Source organism: Ips typographus, linkage group LG2 (genome assembly GCF_016097725.1).
Source record: "Ips typographus isolate SLU linkage group LG2, UJ_Ityp_2.0, whole genome shotgun sequence".
Taxonomy (NCBI): Eukaryota; Metazoa; Arthropoda; class Insecta; order Coleoptera; family Curculionidae; genus Ips; species Ips typographus.
Window position 1 is genome coordinate 6,169,427 of NC_138423.1, and position 19,847 is coordinate 6,189,273.

Here is a 19,847-nt window from a genome sequence, read left to right on the forward strand (position 1 = left end):
AATCAACAGCGACTATTATTGTGCATTATTGGACCGATTGAAGGATGAAATCGCACTAAAACGGCCCCATATGAAGAAGAAAAAGATTCTCTTTCATCAAGACAATGCACCGTGTCACAAGTCCATAAAAACGAAGGTCAAATTCAACGAATTGGGTTTCGAATTGCTTCCCCACCCACCGTATAGTCCAGACCTGGCCCCCAGCAACTACTGGCTGTTTTCAGACCTCAAAAAAATGCTCCAGGGAAAGAAATATCAATCAAATGAGGAAGTCATCGCTGAAACTGAAGCGTATTTTGAGGCCAAGGAAAAATCGTTCTATAAACATGGTATAGAAAAGTTGGAAAATCGTTGGAATGATTGTATCACTTTAGAAGGGAACTATATTGATGAATAAAGACGAATTTCATGAAAAATAATTGTTTTTCTTAGTTGGTCCCGGGACTTATTGAATGAAGTGTTAATATACAACTTGTTCACATAATATTCTTTTATAGGTCGGCGTTTCTGACAGTACTTCAATAGCCGGTAGGCCAGGTTTAGTAGATCAAGCGCAATTCGCTCGAGCGTCCCAAGCAATTAAGAAAGGCTGCGAAGCTTTGACTACCGGATCTAGTCCTCAGAAACAAGTGTTGGACGCCGCCACCATAATCGCCAAACATACTAGTGCCCTATGCAACTCTTGCAGGTTAATTGGCTTTTTGGAACTAGTAAAACTGATTTGACAATTATGCTTGTTTCAGAGTTGCCAGTTCCAAAACTACAAACCCGGTGGCCAAACGGCAATTCGTGCAGAGCGCAAAAGCGGTAGCAAACTCCACTTCGGCTTTGGTTAAAGAAATCAAGGCTTTGGACGCTGACTATAGCGAGGAGAATAGGAGACGTTGTGCTCAGGCTACTAGACCGTTATTAGGTAAGTTAATGTTATTGTTCAAAAAAGTTTAAATCAAACCTTATTGGATTTTCTGAGAAAACTTTTAAGTGATATTTACAGTTTAAACCAATATATTTTAGACAATTTGGGTTGCTGTTCGTAGTTTGTTGGCTGCAGTAATGTTTTTCACTAAATAATTTAAAGAATGTTGTCAGAGACTTTTCTGTAAGGTTTTAAGAACTCTCATTATATTACAATTGTTACTTTTCTTCAGTTTTCCTTGTGATTCTAAAATATTTTGGATTACAATTTGGGTACTTATGGAACCATTGCTTTCTACTTAGACCTACCTTCAAAGAGAATCTTTTAAAAAGTGTCAGAGGCCTCTACAAATGTTTCAAAACTTCCCAGAATTGTTTTAAGTTCCCAGAGGCTTCTAGGATTATTTTGAAAGTGCCAGAGACCTCTAAATGCTTCTAAGAACCTTCTAGAAGGTGTCAGAGGCTTCTACAAGTGTTTTAAACCTTCCCAGAATTGTTTTAAATCACTAGAGGCCTCTAGAGTCAGTTTGAATCTGTAAGAAACGTCTGAATGCCACTGAGAACTTTCTAAAAGGTGTCAGAAACCTGTTCAAGAGTCTTAAACTTTCCCAGAGTTGCTTTAAATTATCAAACGCTTCTAGGACCATTTTGAAAGTGTCAGAAACCTTTAAATCCTTGTGAAAATCTTCTAAAGGGTGTCGGAGGCCTCTACAAGTATTTTAAACATTCCCAGAATTGTTTTAAATTCCCAGAGGCTTCTAGGACCATTTTGAAAGTGCCAGAGACCTCTAAATGCTCCTGATAACCTTATAGAAGGTGTCAGAGGCTTCTACAACTATTTTAAACCTTCCCAAAGTTGTTTTAAATCACTAGAGGCCTCTAGGGTCAGTTTGAATTATGTAAGAAACCTCTGAATCCACTGAGAACTTTCTTAAAAGTGTCAGAAACCTGTTCAAGAGTCTTAAACTTTCCCAGAGTTGTTTTAAATTATCAAACGCTTCTAGGACCATTTTGAAAGTGTCAAAGACCTCTAAATGCTCCTGAGAACCTTCTAAGAGGTGTCAGAGGCCTGTACAAGTGTTTTGAACGTTCCTAGAATTGTTTATATTTCCCAGAGGCTTCTAGGACCATTTTGAAAGTGCCAGAGACCTCTAAACGCTCCTGAGAACCTTCTAAGGTGTCAGAGGCCTCTACAAGTGTTTTGAACGTTCCCACAATTGTTTTAAATTACCAGAGGCCCCTATGGCCAGTTTGAATCTGGAAGAAACCGCTAAATGCCACTTAGAACCTTCTAAAAAGTGTCAGAGACCTCTAAATGCTCCTGAGAATCTTCTAAAAAGTGTCAGAGGCCTCTACAAATGTTTGAAAGTGCCAGAGACCTCTAAATGCTCCTGAGAACCTTCTAGGAGGTGTCAGAGGCCTCTACAAGTATTCTAAACCTTCCCAGAATTGTTTATAATTCCCAGAGGCTTCTAGGACCATTTTGAAAGTCCTAGAGACCTCTAAATGCTCCTGAGAACCTTCTAAAATGTGTCAGAGGCCTCTACAAGTGTTTTAAATCTTCCCAGAATAGTTTTAAATTCCCAGAGACTTCTAGAATTATTTTGAAAGTGCCAGAGACATCTAAATGCACCTGAGAACCTTCTAAAATGTCAGAGGCCTCTACAAGTGTTCTGAACGTTCTCATAATTGTTTTAAATGACCAGAGGCCTCTAGGGCCAGTTTGAATCTGCAGGAAACCGTTAAATGCCACGTAGAACCTTCTAAAAAGGGTCAGAGACCTCTAAATGTTCCTGAGAATCTTCTAAAAAGTGTCAGAGGCCTCTATAAGTGTTTTAAATCTTCCCAGAATTGTTTTAAATTATCAGAGGCTTCTAGGACGAGTTTGAAGTGCCAGAGATCTCTAAATGCTGCAGAGAATCTAATAAAAAGTATCAGAGGCATCTCGAGCCAGTTTGAATCAGCAAGAAACCGCTAAATGTCACTGAGAATCTTCTAAAAAGTGTCAGAGAGTCTTTCCAGAATTTGTTTTCTTCTTCTTCGTCTCTAAATGCCAGTGATAACACTGCTTAACAAAATTTGGGTCGTGTTTGGCCTCATCGACAGTGTTGCCGCGGATTTCTTGGTTCCTAAATAGTCAGAAACAGCCATTGGAAGCTCTCGGAAAATTAGAATTATCTCAGGGAAATCGGGACATTGCATTTTTTGAGTTTATGACAAAATTTGACCTATATTTTAGCCAACAAAAAAAAAGCCAACCCATAATTTTGATTCGATTACCTAACTTATAACCTAACTAAATTAGGTCAATTTTGGTCAATTGCAATACATTTACCGCTCTCTGTATACTTTTCAGCTTGTTTTGTTATTCGTTTCTGATTTGGTTTCTATTTAAAATTCTATACACTTTCAAAGGAATCAACATAATTTGTAAGTTAAAATGATACGTCAGAAGTGTCACCGAACTTACTAGCCATTTGTTTTGTTGTTGTTTTAAATGTCTTCCAAGATGAATTTATATAAATTGTGTTATTTTTTTTCCCAAAAATTTTCTTGGACGATCCGTTTATATTGTTTGGATAAAATTTCTTGGGATTTTCGTCCTTTTTAATTAAAAATCAAACACAGAAGGCGGTGTTTAGCCTCATAACATTGTTAATTTATTTAAACCAACGTTTCGGCAGTCACTGCATGCCTTTTTCAAGGTTTTATATAACTGTAAAAAAGGAGAAAAAGTTTGGCGTTAAAACTTCTATCCGCACAAGCTTGATAACAAAAGTGTACCAGTCAGTCAAGTTAATTTTAAAATATACACCAAAACACTATAATTTGCTTAAAAAGGGGGTAACAGTGCTTACGTTTAGTAACAATGAAAGACACTTTAAAACAGTACACATCACGAATATAAAAACAGCCAGATGGCACAAATACAAAAACAGTGAAATAAAAATTGTTTAACCATCCCGCACAAAAATGCCAAAGTTATCTGCTAGCATAGCTTAGTAGATGTGATTTGTCACACGAAACACAGATTAATATGATTGCAAATTGAAAATAATGCCTGAGTTTTGTCAAAATTGTGTTATTAACAAATTATCCTGAAATATTAAGAATCTTTTAGCTTTAGTTCCATTTTTCTCATTGCTCTTTGTACTGTACAGGGTGCTGCATTTTCGATGGTTTTACGGGGTACAGAGAAAACGGTAATAGATAGAAAAAAAATAGCATACGTGTTCTGATCTCTTTTTCTGAGCTGAGATGACTGGCGAAGAGTGGGCTGCGCAATCTTCTTTTGCTTCAAAGATACGGGGGGTTTTTGAAAATTGGTCATTTTGGAACCTCCTCTGTATTTCATTTGCTATTAAAGTTATCAAAAAAGGAAAAACGGTTTCCGGTAGAAGTTTTGACGTAGAATCCAATGGCGTAGTCAGTCTTTTTCTATTACGTTCAGTTTCTGACATATGACAGTAAGTTATATTTTTTTAAATGGAACACCCTATATATTTTTAGTTCATTTAATTCTGTTGATTTTTCCTTTTTCAACGGTGTATTAAAACATATAAGTTTGAAAATGTTAATCTTGGTAATTAGAAAAAAAGTGTTTCCTTAACAAAAAAGTGCTAAATAATATGTATAAAAATACCCACAGTCGAAACAAAATTTGGCCATGTTCATATTAACATGTTACATGTCGTTTATAAACAGTTTTTTTAACTTCTACCTTAAAAATAGTAGAAAATAGAAATGGCCACTTTTCTTATTAAAGTGACGGTAGAACTGTTTGTAACTTATATTTTTAATAAGATTTATTAAAAATATTTAATTTTCTGATGTGTTAGTTTATATGATTTCCGATTTTGTTTAGTATTTTAGATATTGGCCTTTTTTAGCTTAACAAAGGTCTTTTTTTTTAAATAACAGGATTAACCTCTACAAACCTATATGTTGTAATACACCGTTGAAAAGGTAAAAATCAACAGAAATAAATGACGTAAAAATATATAGGATGTTCCATTTAAAAAAATGTAACTTACTGTCATATTGGTTGAAAATGGTGAGGTTTTGTTTTTTGCTTATCAATCCCAATCCTCTGACCGGTTTCGCCGTATTACGGCTCATCAGAGAGGCTATAGGGCTTGATAACCAAAGAACAAAACCTTCTTTCCTTCTAGAGTTGAGTACAGATGTCACCAGATGTTGCACACAACTATCATTTCTGGCATCCAGTTGACTATACTGGAACGAAGGTTTTGTTCTTTGGTTATCAAGCCCTATAGCCTCTCTGATGAGCCGTAATACGGCGAAACCGGTCAGAGGATTGGGATTGATAAGCAAAAAACAAAACCTCACCATTTTCAACCAATCAGATCGGTGTTTACCGAATGATGCGGCATTAATGGTGCTGTTCCTAGATTTTGGAACGCCATCTGTACTTTCTAACTCATAGAGTTGAGTACAGATGTCACCAGATGTTGCACACAACTATCATTACTGTCATATGTCAGAAACTAAACGGAATAGAAAAAAACTGACTACGCCATTGGATTCTACATGAAAACTACTACCGGGAACCGTTCTTCCTTTTTTGATAACTTTAAGAGCAACTGAAATACAGAAGAGGTTCAAAAATTACCAATTTTCGAAAACCCTCCGTATCTTTGAAACAAAAGAAGTTTGCGCCGCCCACTTTTCGCCAGTCATCTCAGCTCAGAAAAAGAGATCAGAACACGTATGCTACTTTTTTTCTATCTATTACCGTTTTCTCTGTACCCCGTAAAACCATCGAAAATGCAGCACCCTGTACTTTGTGTTTGAGTCCGTTGAAATATTTAATTTATAGATGCAGTCGAAGATTTGTGCGTGTACGCCAGCTCGAGCGAATTTGTCACCATCCCAGCGAAAATATCGGGTCAAGCGCGAGAAGCTCAAAAACCGATAATCAGCGTGGGCAATCGTCTAATCGACAGTTCCTGTTCGGTGATTTCAGCAGCTAAAAACTTGATTGTCATGCCCAAAGATCCCTCAACCTGGCAACAATTTGCCAAGTGCTCCAAAGACGTTTCTGACTCCATGAAACAGCTGGTAGTCGACATCAGGTTGGTTCTATTGAGGTGTGAATAGAACATTTCGGTAAAACAAATTGTAGAGTTTTAGCTCCTGGAGGCAACGAATGTGAGCGAGCGGCACAAATCTTAAGCGACCATCTTACAACGTTAAGTGCCGCGTATATGGACGCTGTATCTCAATCTTTGCAACCCAGAAGGCATGCCACTTTACCTATTTTCAGTCAGCAATTGGAACGGTACGCTCCACGTTTAGTATGTTAGAACAACTGATGTAGACGAAGGGTTTTCAGAGCTGCCGCTGGTGTGAATGACACTATAGAACCTTTAAGGAACGCGGCCAAATTCGAAGCTGAAAACATCGGACATACGGTGAATCAAATGATTCAATATTTCGATCCATTAGTTCAGAACACAATTGGCGCTGCCTCAAACATGACCAACTCCAAACAGCAGGAACAGTTGCTCACCCAAGCCAAATCGGTCACCGAGAGCGCGTTACAGTTTGTCTATGCCACTAAAGATTGCGGTGGAAATTCACAGGTATTTTCATTTACACGATCTTAGGTTAGCGATATCGAAAATAATAATTACAGGCCAAAAAACTGCACCAAGAAGTGGACGAAATGGCCGACTCAACCAAACAAGCCTTACAAGAGTTGGTGGAATCACTGGAAATTATTTCCACTCAAAGTGGGATCGTATCTGGAGTGGTGGATAATTTGACGAGAGCTATTACACGCCTGTCGGATCATCGAGCTTCGCTGATTATATCGGACAGTGACAATTACGTGGACTATCAGACTAGAATGGTGGAGTGTGCTAAGGATATTGCCAAAATTTCAGGTAAGTACCCAACTCAGAATCATAGTTTTCTCTCATCTATATTTTATGAAATTATAGTCTGTTCAGTGACTTCTTGTTGCGTCATAAAAGAATATGACGCAACAAAAATGTGTGTTTTATAACATCGTACTACCAGTGAGTTTGATGGTTCAATTAATGTCAAATTGTTTTGACTATTTTCGTTTTGTATAGAGTAGTTTATAGACCATTTCCAGAAGTGAAAAGTGGCTTGAATAACATTAGTTTTTACTGTAAGTTTTTGTTTAATAACGTTATTTGTGTTTGCTACTGATGTCACATTTTAAAGAGTGTTTTAGATGCTTTAAGCGTTTCGAAATCTAACCTACAAAGTCTAAGCCTAAACAGTGTGGATAAAGCTAAAAGTTTTAAATTCGCACTAGCAAAATGGGTTTTCCAACGGTATACATAGAAACTTTGATTTAAATTACCATAAATCTTTTGAAGCCATTTTGAAATCGCCATGAAAGCTCCATAGATTTCTAAATGCTATTGAGAATCTTCTAAAATGTGCCAGAGGTCTTTACAAGTGTATTAAACCTTCCCAGACTTGTTTTAAATTGTCAGAGGCCTCTAGGACCGTTTTGAGTGTGTGAAAGACCTCTAAATGCTACTGAGAAAAGTTCCAGAGCCTTCTACAACTGTCTTAAACTTCCCTAGAAGTGTTTTAAATTATCAGAGGCCTCTAGGGCTATTTTGAAAGTTCTATATACCCCTAAATGTTATTGTGAGCCTTCGGAATTGTGCCAAAGCTCTCTTCAAGTGTCTTAACTTTCCCCAGACTTGTTTAAAATTATCTGAAGCTTCTAGGACCGTTTTGAGTGTGCCAAATACGTCTAAATACTACTCAGAAATTTGTGAAAAGTTCCAGAGCCCTCTACAACTGTTTTAAACTTTCCTAGAACTGTTTTAAATTGTCAGAGGCCTCTAGGACCGTTTTGAGGGTGTCAAAGACCTCTAAATGCTACTGAGAAAAGTTAGAGAGTCCTCTACAACTGTCTTAAACTTTCCCAGAAGTGGTTTAAATTACTAAAGGCCTCTAGGGCTATTTTGAAAGTTCTAGAGACCTCTAAATGTTATTGTGAGCCTTCTGAAATGTGCCAAAGCTCTCTTCAAGTGTCTTAACCTTTCCCAGACTTGTTTAAAATTGTCTTAAACCTCTAGGACCGTTTTGAGTGTGCCAAACACCTCTAAATACTACTCAGAAATTTGTGAAAAGTTCCAGAGCCCTCTACAACTGTTTTAAACTTTCCCAGAACTGTTTTAAATTACTAAAGGCCTCTACGGCTATTTTTCAAGTTTCATAGACCTCTAAATGCTATTGAAAGTCTTCTAAAATATGCCAGAAGTGTCTTAAACCTTCCCAGACTGGTTTTAAATTGTCAGAGGTTTCTATAGAACCGTTTTGAGTGTGCCATAGACTTCTAAATCCTACTGAAAACTTTCTGAAAAGCTCCAGAGCCCTCTACAGCTATCTTGAACTTTTCCAAAACTATTTTAAATTACCAGAGGCCTCTAGGACCATTTTGAAAGTTCCATAGACCTCTAAATGCTATTGAAAACCTTCTAAAATGTGCCAGAGTATTCTACAAGTGTCTTAAACCTTTCCAGACTGGTTTTAAATTGTCAGAGGTTTCTATAGAACCGTTTTGAGTGTGCCATAGACTTCTAAATCCCACTGAGAACTTTCTGAAAAGCTTCAGAGCCCTCTACAGCTGTCTTGAACTTTTCCAAAACTATTTTAAATCACCAGAGGCCTCTAGGACCATTTTGAAAGTTCCATAGACCTCTAAATGCTATTGAAAACCTTCTAAAATGTGCCAGAGTATTCTACAAGTGTCTTAAACCTTTCCAGACTGGTTTTAAATTGTCAGAGGTTTCTATAGAACCGTTTTGAGTGTGCCAAACACCTCTAAATGCTATTCAGAAATTTGTGAAAAGTTCCAGAGCCCTCTACAACTGTCTTAAATTTTTCCAGAACTATTTTAAATTGCCAGAAGCCTCCAGGACCATTTTGAAAGTTTCATAGACCTCTAAATGCTATTGAAAACCTTGTAAAATGTGCCAGAGTATTCTACAAGTGTCTTAACCTTCCCCAGACTTATTTAAAATTGTCTCTAGGACCGTTTTGAGTGTGCCAAACACCTCTAAATACTACTCAGAAATTTGTGAAAAGTTTCAAAGCCTTCTACAATTGTTTTAAACTTTTCCAGAACTATTTTAAATTGCCAGAAGACTCTAGGATCATTTTGAAAGTTTCATAGACTTCTAAATGCTATTGAGAACCTTCTAAAATGTGCCAGAGGGTTCTACAAGTGTCTTAAACCTTCCTAGACTGGTTTTAAATTGTCAGAGGTTTCTACACCATTTACACAGGTAGTTTAGAAAATATCACTTGGATTTTAGAAAATATATGTTGCAATAAATTTGATTTTAGAAAGCGTGAGTTGGATTTCAGATTAGTCGCTTGTATTTCAGAAACGGTCTGTTGGATATTAGAATAGTTATTTTAATTTCAGAATTTGTCACGTGTATTTTGAAAAAAGTAATTTCAATTTCAGAATTTTATTATGTTTCTATGTGTTTATTAGTCCATTTTTTTAATTTAATATCAGCGAATTGTTCTGTATGTAGTAACAATTACGAGTTACAAAAGGCCAACAAGAATAACTTTGTCAATGAATACAAAATTTACATCCAAACTGGCATATCTTCATTTGCTAAAACTTTTAATAACTTTGTAACAATGACAGCACAATTACCTAATTTACCAAATGTTAGTGTGAAGATTTCTGATATACAACTTTAATTTTCCAAATTACAAATAACCGTGTCAAAAATCTGACTGATCTTTTCTGAAATTCAAGAAACTGTTCTAAAATACAATTTGCAATTTCTAAAATCAAAGTTATTATTCTAATACTGAATGTACCGTTTCCGAAATACAAGTGATATTTCTAAAATCCATCACATGGTTTCTAAAATTCAACTGATGCTTTCTAAATTACATATATAAATGGTGTAGATAACCGTTTTGAGTGTGCTAAAGACCTCTAAATCCTACTGAGACCTTTCTGAAAACTTCCAAAGCCCTCTACAACTGTCTTAAACTTTCCCAGAACTATTTTAAATTGCTAGAAGCCTCTAGGATCATTTTGAAAGTTTCATAGACCTCTAAATGCTATTGAAAACCTTCTAAAATGTCCCAGAGTATTCTACAAGTGTCTTAACCTTCCCCAGACTTGTTTAAAATTGTCTGAGGCCTCCAGGATCGTTTTGAGTGTGTCAAAGACCTCTAAATCCTACTGAGAACTTTCTGAAAAGCTCCAGAGCCCTCTACAATTGTCTTAAACTTTCCCAGAACTATTTAAATTCACATTTAATCACCGATATACGCTTCTTGCTGTGGTGATTGAGAACGCAACAGTCAAAAGTCGGTGAACAGACAGGGTTTTCCTGTAATGAGGAATTTTGAAATTAACAATTAACTACGTTTATAAAATGGAACTGAAATGAGTTTTAATTTTTCATTTTAGGTGAAATGGCAACAAAAGCAGCCACCGACAGTCAACAGTTGGCAAGCCTGAGTGCTCAACTTTCTCATAAGTTTACCCAATTATCCAACGATAGCATTGGCGCGGCTGCTGCCGCCACTAATGGGGAAGTCGGCCTGAAATTAAAAGAGGTAAACGGCATTTTTATCGTATGACATGTATTATCAACTGAATAATGAAATAATACAAGACAGCAACTTGATAATCCGGCTTACTAAATGCAGTAAAATGTTTTCTTTTGGAGTTTTTTTCCGGAAAATAATATTTGGATACATAGTAGTCTTAGTAAAGATGATTATGTGATTATCAACAGGTGGTTCAAGAACTAGGTGGCGCCTGCGTAGACCTAGTACAAGCGGGCGGCCAATGTTTGATTTCCAGAGACGACATTAACCTGAGAGAAGTGGGCGACTGCTCGAGAATTGTGGCCGAAAAGGTCGCCACCGTTCTGGCAACATTGCAGAGCGGATCCAGAGGCACTCAGGCCTGTATCAACGCCGCCTCCACCGTTTCGGGCATCATAGGAGACCTGGAAACCACCATAATGTTCGCCACGGCCGGAAACTTGAATCCGGAGAACGAAAACGAATCGTTTGCCGATCATCGCGAGAACATTTTGAAGACGGCCAAAGCGCTGGTAGAAGACACGAAAACTCTAGTGGCCGGTGCTGCCAGTTCTCAAGAACAGTTGGCTGTCGCTGCCCAGAACTCTGTTGCTACGATCGGTATGTTCATTTTTTGTTCATTATAAAAAACTTAACTCACTTTATCCAACTTTGTAACAGTGGCGGCTCGTAGTAAATTTGAAAGGTAGTGCACAAAACTAGGGGCAATTAGTGAAAAAATTTTTGATTTGATTGATTTTGCTCATTTTTTAGTTTTTAAATCAATTTTCATGATTTTGCTCATTTTTTAGTTTTTGGACCAATTTTCGTGATTTTGATCAATTTTCATGATTTTGCTCATTTTTTAGTTTATAAACCAATTTTCGTGATTTTCAATTTTTTTTTGAAAAGGGAAAAATTTTAAAGTGCTTTTTTGTGCTTATTCCACTTAATTTAAGGTTCTTTTGCATAAATATGCCCTTTGCTGTGCATTGGAACCCTTATAAAGCAAAATAAAAATTTGCCAAAATTGCACTTTTGACAAAAATTTAATCTTTTTACTTTTTGAAAAATCGTAGCTCTTTTGTTTAAATTCGTAGGAAATTCGTTCCTACGCCATTCGAAAAAGCATAAAAAATACTACAAGGACGAAACTGACAGTTGCAATGGATTCCCTGATCCCGAATTAGTGGAAAAATGCGGAAATTGCAAATGACCTCCACAAGCGTCATTTTGACATTTTCGTAAAAAATCAAGTTTGTACTCGTTTTTTACTAAATCGAGGATGAGGAATTCAGTGATGACGTTCGTTTTTACGTAACTCTCCCCCAAACCCAGATTTTTACGAAAAGTTAAGTTTCTCGCACCGAGTAACATATACGGACACACTGACTGCAGAAATGGATTCCTTGACCCCAAATTAGTCGAAAACGAGTACCATCAACCCTATGCTATTCGATCCAAAATGGCGGAAATTGCAAATGGCCTCCACAAGCGTAATTTTGACATTTTCGTAAAATATCAAGTTTGTACTCGTTTTCTACTATATCGAGGATGAGGAATTCAGTGGTGACGTTAATTTTTTCACAATTTGTATTTAAACCCATTTTTTTAATAAAAAGACAATCTTTTTAAACTGAGTGACAGATACAGACTGACTGACTGCAGAAATGGATTCCTTGACCCCAAATTAGTCGAAAACGAGTACCATCAACCCTATGCTATTTCGATCCAAAATGGCGGAAATTGCAAATGGCCTGCACAAGCCTCATTTTGACATTTTCGTAAAAAATCAAGTTTGTACTCGTTTTTTACTAAATCAAGGATGAGGAATTCAGTGATGACGTTCATTTTTGCGTAACTCTCCCTCAAACCCAGATTTTTACGAAAAGTTAAGTTTCTCGAACCGAGTAACATATACGGACACACTGACTGCAGAAATGGATTCCTTGACCCCAAATTAGTCGAAAACGAGTACCATCAACCCTAACCTAGATCAATCCAAAATGGCGGCCATTTTGATTTTTTCCTTATAATGTAATTTCCGGCGTAGGTTTGATCGAATTATTGGACGTAAACGAGAAAAAAAAATTTTGAGACCACACCCAAACTTCCTACAATTTTAAAATATGTAATTGTTTTCAAATATATACAAACCACACTGGGGAATAAACAATTATTTTTCAGTGCAACTGGCTGAAGTAGTTAAACTCGGAGCGGCCAGTTTAGGTTCGGATAATCCAGACTCCCAGGTGATGCTAATAAACGCGGTTAGGGATGTGGCGAGCGCACTTGGAGACCTGATTCACGCCACGAAAGCAGCCAGCGGAAAGCCGATTAACGATCCGGCAATGGCCCATTTAAAAGACAGCGCAAAGGTAAAAAAATCCTATCTAAATCTTCTTATTACATCCTCTGAGTATGCTAAAACTGGACAAATAACGCATGAGGTCAATGCTTGTTTGTTTTAATATCTCTCGTAGTTGAGCATTGATTTTTATGTTTCAAATGCACGTAGTGAAAGAAAACATCGTTTACTATGGAAATAACAAGTTTCTATCGCTATTTCCTACTGAAAATATTGGGACTTACAGTTGAAATAGTTATTTTTAGGAAAAGTAGTCTGCACTCTTGCTGTCAAAGATTAATTTATTTCAATCAAAACTTTGTTCATTCACTTGATTCTTCACTGGAAAAGAAGTTTGAAAACCAATGTAGTTAATTTATATTTTCGAAAAAAATAATTGTCTGCTGAAATGCCAAACATGACTTGCTTCTTATAAGAACCTTAAATTAACAACATAAATTATGAAATTAATAATTTAGTTTGTCAAATGTGAACCTAATATATTTACAATGTCCAGTACAGTCAACATTAGTCAAATATCAGATCTTATTAATCACATGTAATTTTCTTTAACAATATAATCTTTCATTAACCATCAAACTGTATTTTAACCAACACTATCAAACTTGCAAATAAATATTCTAGTGTTAAAGCAGGTTTTACACCGCACTTTAATTTATTTATAAAGCAAATTCTAGGACGAATTTTATCAGTGTAAAACGTAATTTTAGCTGTGGTTTTACCAACATAGGACACGCTATTTCCATTCAACTTATTTGATCAAAATTTCCATGTTGCCAACACTCAAAAACAAAAAGGAAAGTTAAGTCATTATTTTTTGTGTGCTATATTATAGTTCACTTGTGAGTTGCGGATAAGATGTATAAGTGCTTATTCATAGATCATTATTTATTTAAAAATACTTTTAGTCTCTAAATGCTACTGAAAAGTTGCAGAGCCCTCTACAACTGTATTAAACTTTCCCGAAACTGTTTTGAATTGCCACAGGTCTCTAGGACCATTTTGAAAGTTACATAGAGCTCTAAATGCGATTGAGAACCTTCTAAAAAGTGCTCGGACGTTCTACAAGTATCTTAAACCTTTCTAGAGTTATTTCAAATTGTCAGTTGCCTCAACTGGACTAACTGGCACCGTTTTCAATGTGCCAAAGACCTTTAAAAGCTGCTGGGAACTTTCTGAAAAGTACCAGAGCCCTCTATGACTGTGTGAAATTTTCCCAAAAAATTTGAAAAATTGAAGAAATTGCCAGAGGTCTCTAGGACCATTTTGAAAAAAATGCTCAATGCAACTGACAACCTAAATACTTCTGAAAAGTTCCAGAGCCCTCTACAACTGTCTTAAACTTTCCAAAACTGTTTTAAATTGTCAAATGCCTCTAGGACCGTTTTGAAAGTTCCATAAACCTCTCAATGCAACAGACAACCTTCTAAAAAGTGCCAGAAGCTTCCACAAGTGTTTTAAACCTTTCTGGAGTTGCTTTAAATTATCAGAGGCCTCTAGGACCGTTTTGAATGTGCCTAAGACCTCTAAATACTTCTGAAAAGTTCCAGAGCCCTCTACAACTGCCTTAAATTTTCCAAAAACTGTTTTAAATTGTCAAAGGCATCTAGGACCATTTTGAAAGTTTCATAGACCTCTCAATGCAACTGATAACCTTCTAAAAACTGCCAGAGGCTTTCACAAGTGTCTTAAACCTTTCTGGAGTTGCTTTAAATTGTCAGAGGCCTCTACGACGATTTTGAATGTGCCCAAGGCCTCTAAATACTTCTGAAAAGTTCCAGAGCCCTTTACAATTGTCTTAAATTTTTCCAGAACTGTTGTAAATTGCCAAAGGTCTCTAGGACCATTTTGAAAGTTCCATAGACCTCTCAATGCAACTGACAACCTTCTAAAAACTGCCAGAAGCTTCCACAAGTGTCTTAAACCTTTCTGGAGTTGCCTTAAATTATCAGAGACCTCTAGGACCGTTTTGAATGTACCCAAGGCCTTTAAATACTCCTAAAAACTTTCTGAAATGTTCCAGAGCCCTCTACAACTGTCTTAAACTTTCCCAGAACTATTTTAAATTGCCAAAAGCCTCTAGGACCATTTTGAAAGTTTCATAGATCTCTCAATGCAACTGACAACCTTCTAAAAAGTGCCAGATGCTTCTACAAGTATCTTAAACCGTTCTGGAGTTGTTTTACATAGTCAGAGGCCTCTAGGACCGTTTTGAATGTGCCTAAGACCTCTAAATACTTCTGAAAAGTTCCAGAGCCCTCTACAACTGTCCTAAACTTTCCCAAAACTGTTTTAAATTGTCAGAGGCCTCTAGGATCCGTTTGCATCTACCAGAGACCTCTTAGTGCTACTGGCAACTTTCTAAAAAGTGTCAGAGGTCTCTGAAAGTGCCTTAAACTTTCCAAGAATTGTTTTAAGTTATCAGGTGTCCCTAGGGCCATTTTAGCTCCCTAAATTATACTGCAAATTTTCTAGAAATTGCCAGAGGCTTCTACAAAACTGTCTTAAACCTTCCAAGAATTGTTTTAAATTGTCAAAAGCTTCTAGATCTATTAAGAAAGTGACAATGACCCTTAAATGCTACAACCTTCTAAGACGTGTCAGAGGGTTCTACAAGTGTTCTCTAAAGGTCATTTGCACCGACATATTTAAAAGCACCCTAGGCCAAGGAAACACAAATCTGACGTCCATTTTGCTCCAACTGGCACCGTTTCGGAGAAATGACGTTGAAATTATGTCAATTTAGTAGGGCGTGGCAACCATGCAAATAGGCATTTTGACAAATGAAGCTTTACGTCATTTTTGTACTATTATTAACATTTCTGAAATTCATTTTCTGAATTTCAAGCTACTAGGGCCAACTTTAACGCTCTCTAGTGGCCATACGGGGCAACTTATCCGTATCCGTTCAACGTCACGTGATAGTTCATTACCTTTATTTTGTCATACAGAATGTTTCAAACAAGAAAATTAGACTCGAAGTAATTGGTTTGTTACTCAAATTTGGGACACTCTGTGTACTTATGGATTATCTAGGATTAAAGTAGACACATATCTCCAACTTCCATATTTGGTAATTTTTTGATAAAATAAAAAATAAAGGGGTGTTTTAAATTTACTAAATCACCCTGTACAAAGACGTCTTATTTTACTAGAATAATATAGATGGATATTTTATTTGATTGTAAGTAGTCTCTGTTTAGTGATTTGTGAATTGATTTAAATTATGAGAAACCTCTAAGGCCATTTTAAAAGTGCCAGAGGCCTCTAAACTAAACTCTAAAAGTGTCTTAAAGTTTCCCAGACTTGTTTTAAATTATCAGAGTCCTCTAGGACCTTTTTGGTATTCTAGGACATCCTTCTAAAAAGTGTCAGAGACCAAAATGAGTGTCTTAAACCATTGAAGAATCGTTTTAAATTGTCAAATCCAATAACAAAGTGCCAGTGGCCTCTAAACTATTGACGACCTCTTAAAAAGTGCCAGAGTCCTATAGAGAAACACCCTAGGCTAAGTTTTCATTTGACTGTGACATTTTGCACATGACCTGTCACAGTCAAAGCATAACATAGGTGCAACCCGCCAGAAACGTTCTAGAAATTGTTTCAAATTGCCAGAGCCTTCTAAATACGATTGAAACCCTCTAAAGCTATATAATTTTTCTATCCTCTGCTTCAAGTTATAACCTGAAAATAGGTAATATAAGTCACTGAATAGACTATACCCAAACACTAAATTCTCTAGGTTGCAAGCAAGCAAGTTTGGTAGGTGCACAAAATGAAATCACATTCTGGTCCAAGAAGTTCATGAATTTGTGACAAAAACATTGGTAAAACACAAATGTGCAATTACTTTTGGTGTAAAACTTGCTTAAAATCTTAACAAATCAGTGTCGCACCTATTAATCAGTCGCCATTAACAACACTGTCTTGTCACCGTAACTGTCGATTTAACAATCACATTGTGGTGGACTTTAAGTAACAATAATCATCCGCAAATTACAATCCGACACCGAAGTAACTCCGCAAAATAACCTCGACTGGCCCCCCCCTCGTATCAATCAAAACATGTGACCGGTTGTTATTTAAAGTCCACCGAGGTGAAGTTGACACACACATGTACACTTTCACTGGTGTCGGGCTAACGCACATGTTTTGATTGGTTGATTAGGTAATCGACTCGGACACCGATTGGTGGGTGTCGGATCAGGAGGAGGAGCTGCTGCGGTTGCTGAGCGACAGCAAAGAAAACGTCAACTCCGAGAGTTGCACGGATGCGGAGAACATCCAATCCGATATTGTGCAATGTCTCGTTACTATCACTTAATTTTTTGTTATTTGTGTGTGTTTTTTTTTGTTTTGATTGGTTTAGTGTATGTTTTGACCATTAATTAATCCCAAAGTCTCGTTGTTTCTACAGCATGATTTGGTTGTTTATGTTGTTCAGTTATGACGTTAAATCACAGTAAATGTTGATAACATTTCTCAACGGTTACAAGTAGATTAAAGTTTTATTGGTTAGCTTTACAATATCCAGAAACACTTTTTCATAAATATACTTTAGTGTAAGAAATCAACAAATTGCGTTGCTCTTGGTTCAATGTTGATACTTCAAATGCTACTTAATACTGCTACTTCATCCATATTTGCAAAAAGACACAACTCTTATAATAATTGATGAGTTAAAGACTCCAAAAGGTCAAAACATGTACTACCATATCTCAAAACATTATATCTAGTCATTTGAAAGCTTTTACACTCGAAACTGAGCAATTTTTCTATTTTTTTACTTTTGGAAATGATAACCATACGAAATTTGCTAGGGACAGTTTGTCTACTACTAATATTCGTTTGTAGTAACTCCTTTGAGGATTTCAATAAATCATACTTATAAAACTATTTTACAAGTTTTAGTTAATTTAAAGTTTCTTCAAGAAAGCGTTATCCACACGGTATGTATTGTAAGGTAGTTTTTGCATAAAAAGTGAGTGTTACCTAGTTTTTCATTGGTTCAACATCCAGAACAATCTCCTGATTGTTCCTGTATGTAAATAATCTATTTATTCTATTTCTGTTAGAATTCCAGACGTTTCTATGTATTGTGTTTCCCCTAAAAACTAACTAAAGCGGACGTCAATTTAAAAACTGTCGTCTGAGAGAGTGTCATCCTTGCTAAAAAAGCATGTCCAATGATTGATGTTGATGTTAAGCGCTGTTGCATTTAATTTCAATGAAACGTCTTAATTGCAGATAATGGTAACCAACGTGACATCGTTGCTTAAAACCGTGAAAGCAGTGGAGGACGAACACACTAGAGGCACCAGAGCTTTAGAGTCTACGGTGGAAGCCATCGGTCAGGAAATGAGGGTAAGTTAAGTTAAGTTAAGTTAAACATTTTTTTTTTCAACAAAACCAAATATGAATTTTATAGATACCAGCGTCTACTTTATTTCTAGACTGATTTCTAGAATCAAATTTGAGTAACAAACAAACTTTTTTAAAAATTTTAATTCAATTTTTGGATTCTAAGTGGAATTTCGTGAATCGAAACGAACAGAAAATCGTGAATAGCTGGCTTATTTGAAACATCCTGAAAATGCACGTCATATAACAAAAGAAAGCTAATATGAATGAGGCAGCTAAGTTGGCCCGTTTGACCGTTAGAGGGCGTCAAATTTGGGCTCTGGTTTTTTTTTTGTTTTTGCTCAATATCTCAGGAATCCTTCAAGTTAGACGTCCGAATTTTTACCACAAACACACTTTGATGGTACGTGACTTTTATCATCTTAACACTTTTTCTGTAATATGCACCGTGTGACCTTAAAAAATTAAAAACTAGAATTCTAAAAAATTTTATTGGTTGGTGTACCTTTTGATTTTTTGTAAAAAAATTTTAATTTTGACAATTAACTTCCATTGTCTAAATATCTTACCTACTAATAGTACAAAAAGGACGTAAAGTACCATTTGTCAAATGAAAATTTACTTAATTACAAGGTTAAAAATGTCATTTTGATTGAGCAAAATCCAATATGGACGCGGTTAGTATAGTAGGCCAAAAAATTTCTAATTTAGGCTAAATGTTGGAGATTTTTATACTATTAATCTGAAGGTATTTAGGCAGTTAAAGTTAATTTGCAAAAACTTTTTTCAAAAAAATCAGGAGATACAAACCCATAAAATTCCTAACTAAACCTAAAACCTCTAACTTGAAACGATCCTGAGATATTGAGGAATAACTGCAAAAAACGAGAGTCAACTTTGACGTCGACCCTCTAGCGGCTAAACGGGGCAACTTAGCCGTGCCCGCTCAACGTCACGTGATAGCCCCATTCATTAGCTTTCTTTTGTTGTACGTTGGTTTTATACAGGGTGTTTCAAATAAGCGAGTTATGAACGGTTTCCTGGAAAAGTGCACGGAAATTTAGTCTAAATTAGAGATTCTTTGAGTCTACTATACTAATGGAAGAACTATACTACATTTTGGATTTTGCTCTATCAAAGTGACTTTTTTAACCTTGTAATTAAGTAAATTTTCATTTGACAAATGGTACTTTACGTCCTTTTTGTAGTATTAGTAGGTAAGATAACTAATTTCAACCTGGGGAACACAAATCTGACGTCCATTTTGCTCAAACTGGCACCGTTTCGGAAAGATGACGTTGAAATTATGTCAATTTTGACACTTTAGTAGGGCGTGGCAACCATGCAAATAGACATTTTGACAAATGAAGATTTACGTCATTTTTGTACTATTATTAACATTTCTGAAATTCATTTTCTGAATTTCAAGAAAAACTAGAGCCAACTTTAACGCTCTCTAGTGGCCATACGGGGCAACTTATCCGTATCCGTTCAACGTCACGTGATAGTTCATTACCTTTATTTTGTCATACAGAATGTTTCAAACAAGCAAATTAGACTCGAAGTAATTGGTTTGTTACTCAAATTTGGGACACTCTGTGTACTTATGGATTATCTA

General features: G+C 36.2%; 1 protein-coding gene across 2 annotated transcripts in view; it reads left to right on the forward strand.

The window, feature by feature from the left end:
• rhea (Talin_middle and talin-RS domain-containing protein rhea) overlaps window positions 1-19,847 on the forward strand; it is a 100,551-nt gene that overhangs the window by 60,021 nt on the left and 20,683 nt on the right. The window contains exons 20-29 of one of the 2 annotated variants that reach the window (XM_081973114.1): window positions 498-688; window positions 744-913; window positions 5,756-6,011; window positions 6,062-6,217; window positions 6,272-6,521; window positions 6,575-6,824; window positions 10,379-10,527; window positions 10,710-11,121; window positions 12,688-12,878; window positions 18,116-18,232. In XM_081973114.1, the coding sequence (XP_081829240.1) occupies window positions 498-688; window positions 744-913; window positions 5,756-6,011; window positions 6,062-6,217; window positions 6,272-6,521; window positions 6,575-6,824; window positions 10,379-10,527; window positions 10,710-11,121; window positions 12,688-12,878; window positions 18,116-18,232 (2,142 nt within the window). Of the gene's footprint in view, window positions 1-497; window positions 689-743; window positions 914-5,755; window positions 6,012-6,061; window positions 6,218-6,271; window positions 6,522-6,574; window positions 6,825-10,378; window positions 10,528-10,709; window positions 11,122-12,687; window positions 12,879-17,036; window positions 17,765-18,115; window positions 18,233-19,847 lie in introns of those variants that run through there. The other variant, XM_081973115.1, reaches the window with a different exon arrangement.